We start from the raw sequence: 12912 nt of genomic DNA, 5'->3' as shown, positions 1-12912 counted from the left end.
AATGGGAGGAAAATGAAAGTGTGATGAGGGTATAAAATGGTAGAGTGGATTTAAAAATGCATGAGCCTAGGGAATTCATGCATATTGGGTACGGGGAGACCTAAATCGTGACTCAATTTGCCCTTTTATAGAGGGAATACAAGCGTGCTAAGGCTTAGGAAAAGCCACACTCGTCTATATCCCATATTTAAGGGGACTCTCAAGCAAATGAACCCTATAACTAGCATGAAATGCAAAAATCCTGAAATGGAGGGAAAAGGGGTTCGAGGGGCATGCAAAATGATAAAAACTAAAAAGAATGCATGACATGTAATAAACATGCTAACATGTACTAACGAAGGGAAATTCCTAAGGGTCTAGCGTTGGACTAGCCCATTCTATGAATTCCGACTAGCGTTGGACTAGTGGAAACGTACATTCATCCATCACATTCATTCATGGCCATGAAAAGCGAGTAGACATGCCAAACACTCGTAAACACATAGCACATAACATTTAGCATGCTCGACTAGATGCAAGGCCCTAACAAAGCAAATTAACACGTAGCAACTAAGCATGCAAGACACATAAGACAATTAAAGACCTAACTATTACATTTGCTAGCTAGGCACATGACTTCGATAGGTCTTCATTGAATGCTCCTCCAAACCCTATCTATTACATTAGGGAGACCCTACTACAATCTAAAAGGGGGAAAAGGAATAAAATAATTAAATCCCTAACTATTACAAGCCAAGAGGTGTACACATACCCCATAAAGAATAACTTAAATAAAAAGCAAAAGTAAATGACATAAATAAAAGAAATTAAAGAAAGGCTAGGAAAGCAAAGTAGACATGTATATTCACATAACACGTAGGAGCACGTAGGAAAAATAACGCAAGAATATAGAAGTTACCTCCCTTGCAATGGAAATCGAGTAAATGAGATATTAGCTTCAAAACAATAAAAAGGGTCAAGGCACCAATTTATTTGACAAATAATCACAAAGGATAAAAATAAACATGAATTTGAATCAATTAAATCATGTCAACAACCCACATTTAAGAAGTCAAGAGAAGAAAGGACTTGATTGCAAAGATTGACAAAATTTTGGGGCCAAAATTAAAGAAAAACAAAGTTTAGGGACCTATGTGCAATTACATTAGGGACCCAATTGAAAGGAATGGAAAGCTTCCAGGGCCACAGTATAGTTAAGGGAAAATGCAGGGGCTGATTTGCAACTTCATTTCTGGTCTCTTAAGAGACAAGGCCACTGGGCCATTTTATTTGTTGTGGGCCGAAAGCTCCTTGAGCCCGTCGCAAAGCCCAGAGGCCTTAGGTGGGCTGGCCTTCATTTCTTAACAAAGCAAACCCAACAAAAGGAGTGGGTTCTTATTCCTTAGGTCCAAGCCAAAAATCCAAATAAAATAAGCCAAATCACTTGCACAAACCCAATCAAATATTATTATCCAAATCCTAAATCATAACACTAAGCCCAACAATATATAAACAAAACAATTAAGGTTATTAAACCCCAATTATAACCCACAATCAAGAATTAATCTGATTAAAAGATTGCTCATGCGTATTAAAAGATGATTAAAATCTAAAAGGGAGAAACAAGTTCACTTTTTCCAATTCTCCGGATCATATCAGCACAAGGGGGAAATTTGAGGGGTTCCAATGTAATTTTAAGGACCCAATTGACAGAATTACAACCATTTGGGGGCAAATTATGAAGCTCTAAAACTTTTGTGGTTATATCATAGCGGAAGCAAACAATGAAGGGGCTGAGAATGCAATTTTAGACAATTGATTGTCTTCTCCAGCGAGCTTAACATCAATTTAGCATTTTGGCTCCCTTTTTGGTCGACAACATCAAAATTTAATTTCAATTCCAACCAATCGTAATCAGACAATGAAACCTGCAAGAAATTCCCCCCCAACCTTAATTCAAATTCACACAATGGCAGCGAAAGGAATAGCAAAATGGTAAGGCGGCAATGCATCGAAAATTCTCGAGCGTGAGAAAAGGAATTGGGTTATTTAGCCAGTTTCCTCGTACGGAAATGCAGACAATCATCATTGAATCAGAAAATTCAATCAGACATTCTAACAAACAATGAGTGGGCATGCAAAAACTTTCAGCAAATTTCGCTCAATTGACGCTAAACCCGCCCCAAAATTTTCAGCAAAACCCAAAATTTCAGTTCAATCAACAGAAAATGCCATGAACAATTGACGGGAAATTTGAAACAACAAAACTAACAGCAGACATGGCATGTTCATCGGCGGACATGCTCCGAAAGCTTTCAGAGCTTCGTATTCGAACAAGAAACCAAAACGTAAAGGAGAAGATTACTTACAGTGCTCTCTCACAGTGGAGGTTCGTGGACGACAGTAGCCGATCCTGACGGAATGGTGATGGCTCTGGTTGCTCTGTTTTCCAAGTTCGTCCTTCACTTTGCCGCAATTTTCTTCCTGCATTTCCGTTTGCAACCGCGGACCTCTTCTCTGTCTTCTCCCTTGACTTTTCACCAATTCTCTTCCCTCACTTAGTTCCTCCAGCCCGCAGCCTTCCGCTTTGGTTTTCTTGTTTTCCCTTTTCTTGCTCTGTTTTTGTTTCTTCGTCCGCTCAGCCGGAACCTTACTCTGTTTTCTCCCCCTCCCTCTTTTCTTGTTCTGTTTTTCTTTTTGGTTCTCCGACAAAACCCTCTTCAATTCCTCCCCTTTTCTTAATTTCCCTCTGCCCCCCTTTTCAGCCGATGTTCCCCCATTTTCTTAGCCGTTCAATTTCTCTCTGCTCTCTCTCCTTTGTTGCTCCTCAAAATTCCGCCCCCTCATTTTCCTTTTTCCCGTCACTTGTTTCATCCATTTTGCTCCGCCCGCCGCCGGCTCTGTTTTTTGTTTCCTCCAACCTCGCCGCTGCTTTTCTTTTTTTTCTTCTTCCCCTTTGCTTAGCCACCATCCCTCTCTCGGCTCCTTTTCTTTCTTGGCCCCCTTAATTCCACCGCCGCCCTACCTTAACTCTCCCAGCCTTTTCCTCTTTTTTTTTTTCGGTTTCTCTTGCCTCTAGCCGATAGTCTTTCTTTCCTTGTCAGCCCCCAAAGCCCTCCGTCTGCCACCTCTGTTTTTCTTTTTATCCCCTTACCCTCTGTTTTTCTCAAAAACCTCCGTAGCTTTCTTTTGTCGGCTATTTTCCTTAGCCCCCAACCAAGAGCCTCCCTCTCTGTTTTCCTTAGCCTTTCGTCCTTCTTTTGCTTTTTCTCTGTTTTTCCTTCGGTTCCTTCCTCTCCTAGCTCTCAGACGAAACCCCCTCCATTTTTGCTCTCTTTTCTGTTTTTTTTCTAGCCGAAACTCGATGCCCCCCAGAAACCTCACCGCCAATCCTTTCTCTCCCCCCCGTTTGCGGCTGTCCCTTCTTTTTCTTTTATAGGAGGTCAGCCAACCCTAAAGCCTTGAACATCTCTTCCATATTTGCAGCTAAGAGCTGCCCGAGGTCCTCCTTGCAAAGCTGCGACAAAAACGCAGCTTTCTGCATTTGTCTTTTTTTTTTTTGAAAGTAATTTAACAATAATGATAATAAACACTTAGTAATAATAAAAAACAACAATTTTACGTCAAAATAAACAAACTAAAACAACAAAATTGCCATTTTCAATCCCTCTCTTTTTTTCATTTTTCATTTTTTCCGTTTTTTCACTTTCAAGAAATTCTATGCTAAAAACTTAAAAATAGAAATAAAACTAAAAACTAAAAATCGAATAAAACGAACACGACAAATAAAACAAATAAAAAACTAAAAATAAACAGTAAATGAAATTACACCAAAATTTGGAGTCTACAATTTTATTTTTAGTTGTTTTCTTGTTTTAATTGATTCAAGCCTTTAATTATTGTTATTCTAAGTTCAGTGAATTGCGGTTTAATTTCTAGTTAGTTATTTATTTTTATTTTCTTATTTGAATTTATTTGATTGTCATCATTCCTACAAGATCACCCCCTGTGTTACTTTGAATTTCTTAACAAACAAATATACCCAATCCCTGTGGATACGACCCTACTTGCCCTGTCTACAAATTCATAATTATTTGTGAAAAGAAATAACCATTTCATTCGGGTATATTGGATCAAGCAAACTCTTCGAAAACAGGGTGAATCAAGTAACCCATTGCACACCTAGAGTCCCTGCTCCAGTACTTGAAATTGAGTTCTGGTCATTCTAACTGGCAATTAGGTTTAATTTTATTATTGTACAGGTTTCGACACCCTGTCAATTTTTGGCGCCGCTGCCGGGGACTGACGTTATTATTTGTTTCTTTTTAAATTTATTTTTGATCCAATTTTCTGGTATTTTTCTAGTGTATGCCTCGGTCTTCTCATACAGGTGACTTGATTTTCGACCCCGAGGTAGAGAAGACTGCGCGTAGGACAAGAAAAGAGACCAGACAGCTCAGAGAGGAGCACTCCAGTGCTGCATCTCAGAGACCTGAGTCAGAAATTGAACCGACAGATTCATTAGGTGACACTTCAAGTAACTCTGACAAGGAGAAAGGCACCATGGCTAATGCACGAACATTAAGGGAGTTGGCTGCTCCTGATTTAATTCAGCAGCCTTTATGCATTATTTTCCCGAGTTTGAGTGATAACATTTCATTTGAATTGAAATCGAGTCTAATTCATCTTTTACCTTCTTTCCATGGTTTACCAGGTGAGGAGCCGTATAAGCATCTGCAGAAGTTTGATGTCGTGTGCAATAGTATGAAACCCCCGGGAATCACAGAAGAGCAGATAAAAATGAGGGCATTTCCTTTTTCCTTGAAGGACTCTACAAAAGATTGGTTGTACTACCTACCACCAGGTAGCATCACCACGTGGGACCAGTTGCAGAGGAAATTTCTAGAAAAATATTTTCCTGCATCCAGGGCCGCAAGTCTAAGGAAAGAAATTTGGGGGATCAAATAGCACCCAGGGGAGTCGCTTTATGAGTACTGGGAGCGATTCAAGAAATTGTGCAACAAGTGCCCCCAGCACCAGATAAGTGAGCAGTTGCTCATACAGTATTTTTATGAGGGACTCCTTTTCAGAGATAGGAGCATAATTGATGCTGCAAGCGGAGGGACACTGGTGAACAAAACCCCTCGGGAAGCAAGAGAGTTAATAAAAGGGATGGCAGAGAATTCACAGCAATTCGGTACGAGGGAGGATGTTCCAATACGTAAGGTAAATGAGATAGAGACATCCTCTATCCAGCAGCAGCTGAGTTAGTTGACATCCTTCGTTAGGCAACTGGCTGTGGGAAATGCATCACAAGTCAAGGTATGTGGGGTTTGCACTGGTATGTGTCACTCTACAGACATGTGCCCAATGATTCAGGAAGAAACTGCAGAACAGGTGAACATGGCTGGTCACGCGCTCGCGCCAAGAAGATCCTATGACCCGTACTCAAATACCTACAATCCCGGCAGGAAGAACCACTCGAATTTCAGTTATAGAAGAAATAGGCAGCCCAACTTTGCACCAAACAGGCAGTCTAATTTCGTGCCAAATAAGCAACCAGGGTACCAGCAGCAGTACCAACCCCGACCACCTCCGCCCCCAAGCTCTGGTCCATCTTTGGAGGAGATGATGAAACAAATGATGGCAACCATTACGCAAAATCAGCAAAGGACGGACTCCGAAATGCAGGACATAAGAAATCAGATGAGTCAAATGGCCACAACAATCAACCGTTTGGAGTCCCAAAATCAAGGTAAATTGCCATCTCAACCTGAGTTGAACCCGAAGAATGTGAGCGCCATGACCTTGAGGAGTGGCAAGGAGGTTCAGGGGCCTGAGCCTGTGATCCCTAAGGACAAGGATGAGAAGAAGATCGAAAATGAGCTTGAGAGGGAAGACAGCAATGGTGCAGATCCAAAGGTACTTCCAGACCCAATAATTACAATTAGAACTAACCTGCCTCCTTTTCCTAGCAGGTTGGAAAAATCGAAGAAACAGGATAAGGAGAAGGAGATTTTGGAGGTGTTTCGCAAGGTAGAGATAAATATCCCCCTCTTAGACGCAATCAAACAAGTACCAATGTAAAGCCCCATTTTTTATAAGAAAATAAATTGGTTTATAAAAAGTCAATTTTTGATTCAATTTTTGGTTGAAAAATGAATTTTTGATTTTAAAAAGAAAATGAAAAAACATGGGTCTAAATGGGACATGAAAATGCGACGATTTGACCCAAAATATAGTTTAAAAAGGGTTTTTTGAAATAAAAATTGGAGTCGCCACTTGGTATAGAGTTAAGGTATACCAAGTCACCTAAAAGAAATTTTTAAAAGAAAAGGTAGAAAAAAACCCCTTTTAAACGACTCCTAGTCTACGTAAACCAACGAAAAAAGGTTCGGGAGTCACATTTGATGAAGGGGAAGGCAAGGATAAGAATCCAAGGCACCCCTTCGACCTAACCAAAGTTAGTTGCGTGATTTAGTCAAAGATTTTCTTGTTTTAACCAAAGAATTTATAACATTTAGAATGTACTATATGAATGCGAACCCTAGACCTAGGAGGGTATCGGGGGGTCAAAATGTATTTTCAAATCTTATTTGGTACTAATCACATTAATTGTGACGCCCAATAAAGACTCTTCGAAGAAGGCACGAATAATGCAAGCCATGAGACTCAAAAGAAAGAAAAAAATATACAAATGTGTATGACCTAAAGGAATGCATCATAATGGGTGCGGGGGACTTATACTTGTGACTTTCAATGTTCCCTTTAAATAGAGGGAATACGAGCGTGCTAAGACTAGAGAAGCCAAACTCGTCCATATCCCATATTCGAGGGGTTTTTCCTAGTCTAATCAAGCAAATGTACTAACCTAGGTCTAATGCTTAGATGAAATGCAAGTCTAATGTCGTGTTTCATACAAAGGGGTAAGTAATATACATATAAGGGAAAATATGGGGGAAGGGATATACGTATAAGGAGGGATGTCATGCAAAATGATAAAAGACCTTAAAAAGTGAAAAATATGCATGAGAATGTAATGTAGTCATACAAACATGATCTAGCGTCGAAGGTCCCTAAGGGTCTAGCATTGGACTAGCCCATGTCTATGAATTCCTACTAGCATTTGGCTAGTGAAAAATCGGAACAAAAGGGCCACAACTAGCATTGGACTAGTGTGGTGACGTCACACATTCATTACAATCAAATAAATCATGTAAAGTATAATAAAGCAAATAAACACATAATCCACATAAACACATAACACGTAAGCATGATATCTAGATGCAAGACCCTAGGAAAGCAAGTAACACATAGCACATAGGCATGCAAAAACACGCAAGGCAAATAAAGCAAATAAAGCCCTAACTATTACATTTGGGGGAAACCTACTACAAACTAAAAGGGGGGAATAAATAAATAAATGATTAAAAGAAATACTAAACTATTACAAATTGGGGTTCAAATGCCCACGAATAACTTGCTTAATTAAAGAAAGCGATATAAAAGCAAGCGAAACAAGCAATTAGATATAAAATGAAAAACGAATTAAAGCATGCATATTCACACATAACACGTAGGAGCACGTAGGAGAAATAAAATCAAGGAAATAGATGTTACCTCCCTTGCAATGGAAATCGAGTAAATGAGATATTAGCTTCAAAACAATAAAAGGGTCAAGGTACCAATTACCTAATAAATATAAACAAAATCACCAAAATCCCCCCAATTGCAACTCGAATGAAACCACATAATGCATAATTACCAAGAAAGGTGGAATGACCCATCAAATTCCCAAATATAGCAACTACTAGGAACTCAAAAGCAACCCTTAATCAATCATTCAAGTCTAAACGAAACATTTTGGGAACTTCAAGGGTCCAAGAGTAAAAAAGAAGTCAAGTAATAGTTAAAATTGCAATTACTCTAGGATCTAACTGCAAAAGACTAGAATATAATTGGGCCTTTGTGACATGAGGAGGAACATGAGGGGTTGGAATGCAAACTTTGAAAACATTTGCATGCATGCAATTACAAGCTTTTGGCCAAAAGCTGAAGCTATCTTTCACCATTTCCACAACATGCGGCATTTGATAGTTAATCAAATACATCACTGACTAGCAAAAACCTCCAATCAAAACACAAGACACAATTCATCTCAATATGATGAAAACGTGGGCTAACACTCAAAAGGAAAAAAAAATTATGGAAGAGCAAGAAACTCAACCACGGATCCTCTGCGAAATCTAAGTTCAGGATGCTGCCTAATGCTTTAAAATTGCAGAAATCCTTTGTTATTCACCCAAACATGTTTGTGAGGCAGCTCGAATAAGGTCCATCAATTTAACAAACCGAAAGTAAACACAAGACCCTCAGCTTATGCTTCCCAAAATGCATTTCGCCTCTCAATTCTTTCCATCAGATTCACACATACAATGCCCACCCCCCAAAAAGAAATGCAACAGAGGCAGCCGCACTCCACACCAAAAACCTCATTTGTTCTTGTATTAAGAGGACAGAAAGAAACCTTTCCGTGTAACTCTAATGCTAAGCCAACAATGTAATGAAATACCCGAGGATTACACAGCAAAATCAGTGACCGAAACCCACTTGGTGGGCTGTTGCGTGAAGAAAAACAGAAAAGACAATGCAGCAGCTTTTCATCATTCAACCAAGAATTCCAAATATCATCTTAACAAATTCCAAATGTTAAAACATTTCGTGGGATGGATTAAAGCAGTAAAGATGACCCAAAGCACAGAACAGCAAGAAGCACCCGAGATTTCACGCATCAAGAAAACACTACAAGCATTAGTAGCTTCATAACGCAACTGAACGTAAAATTGCAGCAGAGGCGTAATGACACTCACGGCAAGCATGCACACAGCCCACTATCATGCCAACCGAACGCCAAAGAGAGTATAAACTTCAAGCAACCAAACACTCCAGTATGAACCAAACGTGCTTTCTACTTTTTCCATAAAACCTTAGATGTTAACACACGAAAATCAGAAGGGAAACCATGCGACCTTAGCAAATTTTTTGAAGCTTATCTGATGCTTTGACGTTTAGCAAACTCACGCGACAGCAACAAATTTTAACAACAACAAGGATTCAATCATTCTTAACCATCAAAAATTAAATCTTTGGAACATCAGGGATCACCAAAGGGAAAACCCACGGACCAAATCTATTTGATTTTGGGGAAGGAAAATGCAAAGCTTGTGGCTTTTTAGGTTCACCAATTTTCAACCATACCAATTCAAAACACGACCCACGCACATCCACAAGGCTTGATTTTTCACTCATAAACAAAGAAACAAAGTCTTGGGGAACATGAAACAGAAGGGGCGGAGGAGTAGACAACAAAACAGTGAATTTCCCATAAGCAAAGTCACGAAAACACATGCTATAAAAATTTAAAGACGTCTGTGTTTTGAAGAAATACTGGAATTTAAAGGAGAAAAGCAACTTACAGTACTCGTGTTTTCTTGATGAAGATCGAAGACGATAATGGTGGCGTTGGGTTCCTCCTCTGCTCCGTAGTTGCCACTGGTTGCCGTCACCTTCTCGTTTACAGTTTTTTCTTTTCTTTTGCTGGGTTTCTCTTCAGCCGAAACTCTCTCAATCTCTCTCTCTCACTCTCTCGTTGTTTGTTAATCCCTATTTTTCTTCTCCACTCTCCTGAAGGTCCCCTCTTGGTCTCTCGGTTCCTCACTCTTTCACAGCCTCCTTAACCCTAGCCGTCAAAACTCTCAGCAGTTGTTACCACAAAACCCCCCTGCTCTCAGCTGTCACCTCTCTGATTTCTATTTTTTCTCTCAGCCGTCCATCCTTCTAGATCCTAATCTATCCCTCTCTATATATAAACCCTCAAACCTAGCATCTACGGTTGTTGTTTTCTTTCTGCATTTCCGGATAATTTCCGACCGTGAGATGGCCATTATCTCACATGCGTTTGGCGCTTATGGATGAAGCCATATGGCCTGTACCTTGGTCATCTGACGGAGCCAAAAAAAGTGAACGAAAAACACCTGGAAGAGGAATTGAAAAATGACGCTGCAATTTTTTTGTTTCTGCATTCTGTTGGCATGCGGCGTTTTTTTTTTTAAAATAGTAAAAGGAAATAAACATATTTTTATGAATGATTTTCTCTTTTGACAAATTTTAAAAAGTCTTACAATAAATAAAATAAAATAAAATAAAATAAACAGCTAAAAGGGCGAAAACGAATACAAAATAAAAAAAATGCTAGACAGATGCCAAAAGTCTAAAAACTAAAATCATGGAATTAATAAAAAATAGATTTATTTAAAAATTTGGTGTCTACAGTTTGCCCCTCTTTGTCTGAGTTTTGGAAAAACTTGAGACAAAGAAGTAGACACCAAATACTTACCTGTGTTATTCGGCTGCAGCTACTATTCGAACAACTGCCGTTTTTGAAAATGAGGACTGACCTCTTTTAACCAAAATTATAAAATGGGACTGACCCAGACAAAGAACTTAAAACGGGACTGACCCTAACAAAACTTAAAATGGGACTGACCCCAACAAGAAATTTAAATTCGGGACTGACCCGAGGGGACTGACCCCAACATGAAATTTAAATTCGGGACTGACCCCAACATGAAATTTAAAATCGGGACTGATTCGAGGGGACTGTCCCCAACAGAAATTTAAAATCGGGAACTGGCCCGAGGGGACTGACCCCAACAGAAATTTAAAATCGTGGTATGCACACTAGTGGGACGAACTCAATACTAATGGAGATAAACTAAAAACAACAACACACACGTTAGTGAGATAGACTCGATGCTAACGGTGGTGGAATGAAAACGCACACGTTAGTGAGATAGACTCGATGCTAACGGTGGTAGAATGAAAACGCACACGTTAGTGAGATAGACTCGATGCTAACGGTGGTGGAATGAAAACGCACACGTTAGTGAGATAGACTCGATGCTAACGGTGGTTGAAGGCAGTGAATTAAATGTGGTTGTCAAAAAAGGAGGTAGAAGGGTGCGCGGCGGACGTTGAAACTCGCCAACAAAAAATTAAAATCTGATATTGAAAAATGATTTTTATTTTTCCCGTTTTTTCCTTTTCGTTTGGGAGAAACTTTTCAAGAAATAATTTTGCCCCAGTCTCCACCACTTTATTGTGCAACCGATCATTTGATTTGCATTATGGTAGGGTTGCTCCTCCTTAAAACTTTGATTCACCTCTTCTTTGGTCCGAACCCCTCAGTCATATAAAAATTCTTGGGCGACATTCCTCGATTCAAAAAGTTGCCCCAGATTCATCCTTTGAAACGCGTATGAACCTGCAAAAGAAAGAACAAATAATGCCACCACCATTCGATCAATTTCTCTTTCAAGAAATGTGTAAACATGAGTACTTTGATGTTTTCCCATTGATACTTCGAAAACTCAACTTTACTCTGTGATCTGATCAAGTTCCATTGACTTCCAATGCTAATAAAGCCCTTGGTATCCAGGGATTTTCAATAAATCAAGGGGATTGCCATCTGATGAACCTAAAAAGATAAATAAGACCATGAAACTGATGAAAGAATATTCTATTTACACAACAAATGATGAAAATTTCTGTAACATGAAAACAATCATTTATTTTTATTGAAAGAAAATTAATTTTAAAGAAATGAATCTATAAATTCGACAATTTACGCTTGAAAAACTAAAGTATTCCGACTTCAAACAAAATGCCACGCTTGACCCTTTAGATATCATCCGCCCTGAGTTCAATGTTAGCAACAGAAAAATCACAATGCGAGGAAGAATCCCAAATGAACCGAATCACTAGTTTTCTAATTCCAACCTCATTTTTTCTCATGAAACTCTACCTTAGCGCCTTTTTAGGTTTTCACTAAGGCTATTCCCATTTTTTTTTCTTTCCTTCTTCTCTTTTCCTTTTCTTTTCAAAGGTGCCCTTTTCGGATTTTCATCTGATGAACATATCTTGCCAATAGCCTTTATCAACTCAAAAAATGTGTTTTAAGAAATAATGGCATCAGTGCGACAACCCCTTCCCTTACAACATGAGTGAAGGCGTATTGACATCATTTGCCATGTGACTTAGAAAATTTGCTTAAAAGAGGTGTTTATCTCAATTCATATCTTTTGATGATTACAAAACAATTGGATGTTTCTAATACTTTTTGTAAAGATCCTTTTCAGAAATAAACCAAACAGGTATGTGGAGTTAAAGCAGAAAAAGAAGATCAGAAAGGAATGAAGTATGCTGAGGATGATGTCGGACGCACAAAAGGAAAGTATCGGACGTCCGATATTCTTTGAGTATCTTCGGACGAGTAGAGAACTCAGACTCGGACGTCCGAAGAAGACAAGCCAGGAGTTACTCTATTACTAATTTGGTTCGGACGCTCAAAACCTGTGTATCGGACGTCCGACAAATGTTGCTGATCTTCGGACACAACACTTTGGATACATCGGCCGTCCGAAGGAATTGAAGAAGAAAAGTCCAAGTATTCATCCTATCCTCGGACGCATGATCGGACGTCCTAAGAGACTCGAGAAAACTTCCATAACTCATTTATATCGTTCGGACGCATAAAAACCAAGCATCGGACGTCCGACAGCACCAACGGCTAGTTGACTCTTCAGCTGCCTTCTACCCGTTGACAGCATTAATTGAAGAATTCTCTGATCTCCTATAAAAGGAACTAAGTCAGCCACCTCAGGATAACTTTGTACATCAAGCCTACATCAGATTGTGAGTGATTCAAGTGCTAGAATACTCAAAAGAAACATTTGTATTCCTTGTATGTGCAATCTTCGTGTAGCTGTTTTTCAAGTGTGACATAGCTTCTTCAATAGTGTAGCAAAGAGAGGGTTTGCGACTGTTTGTAAAACTTCCTTGCTTGACCAAGTGTATTTTGGGGCAAGAAGGAAG

General features: G+C 39.3%; 1 protein-coding gene and 1 non-coding gene across 2 annotated transcripts; one reads left to right on the top strand and one right to left on the bottom strand.

Annotated features, from left to right (window-relative positions):
* The first annotated feature begins 4347 nt into the window (after window positions 1-4347).
* Window positions 4348-6066, top strand: LOC140035624 (uncharacterized). Its single transcript, XM_072076926.1, has 3 exons — window positions 4348-4856; window positions 5070-5205; window positions 5359-6066. Exons 1-3 carry the CDS (start codon window positions 4348-4350, stop codon window positions 6064-6066), a joined length of 1353 nt encoding a protein of 450 aa, XP_071933027.1.
* On the bottom strand, window positions 4915-5021 carry LOC140036070 (small nucleolar RNA R71). Its single transcript, XR_011839955.1, has one exon. It is a non-coding gene; the product is annotated as a small nucleolar RNA R71 (small nucleolar RNA).
* Window positions 6067-12912: the final 6846 nt, after the last annotated feature.

This window comes from Coffea arabica, chromosome 2c, assembly GCF_036785885.1.
Source record: "Coffea arabica cultivar ET-39 chromosome 2c, Coffea Arabica ET-39 HiFi, whole genome shotgun sequence".
Lineage (NCBI taxonomy): Eukaryota > Viridiplantae > Streptophyta > Magnoliopsida > Gentianales > Rubiaceae > Coffea > Coffea arabica.
This window is presented reverse-complemented; position numbering and strand designations above follow the sequence as displayed.

What these genes read in the sequence shown, in the direction of transcription:
- LOC140035624 (XM_072076926.1), top strand. Translation starts at nt 4,348, where the DNA reads ATGCCTCGGTCTTCTCATACAGGTGACTTGATTTTCGACCCCGAGGTA. An exon ending in CCACCAGGTAGCATCACCAC is followed by an intron (nt 4,857 to 5,069) that starts GTGGGACCAGTT and finishes ACTCCTTTTCAG; the next exon opens with AGATAGGAGCATAATTGATG. An exon ending in AGGATGTTCCAATACGTAAG is followed by an intron (nt 5,206 to 5,358) that starts GTAAATGAGATA and finishes CCAATGATTCAG; the next exon opens with GAAGAAACTGCAGAACAGGT.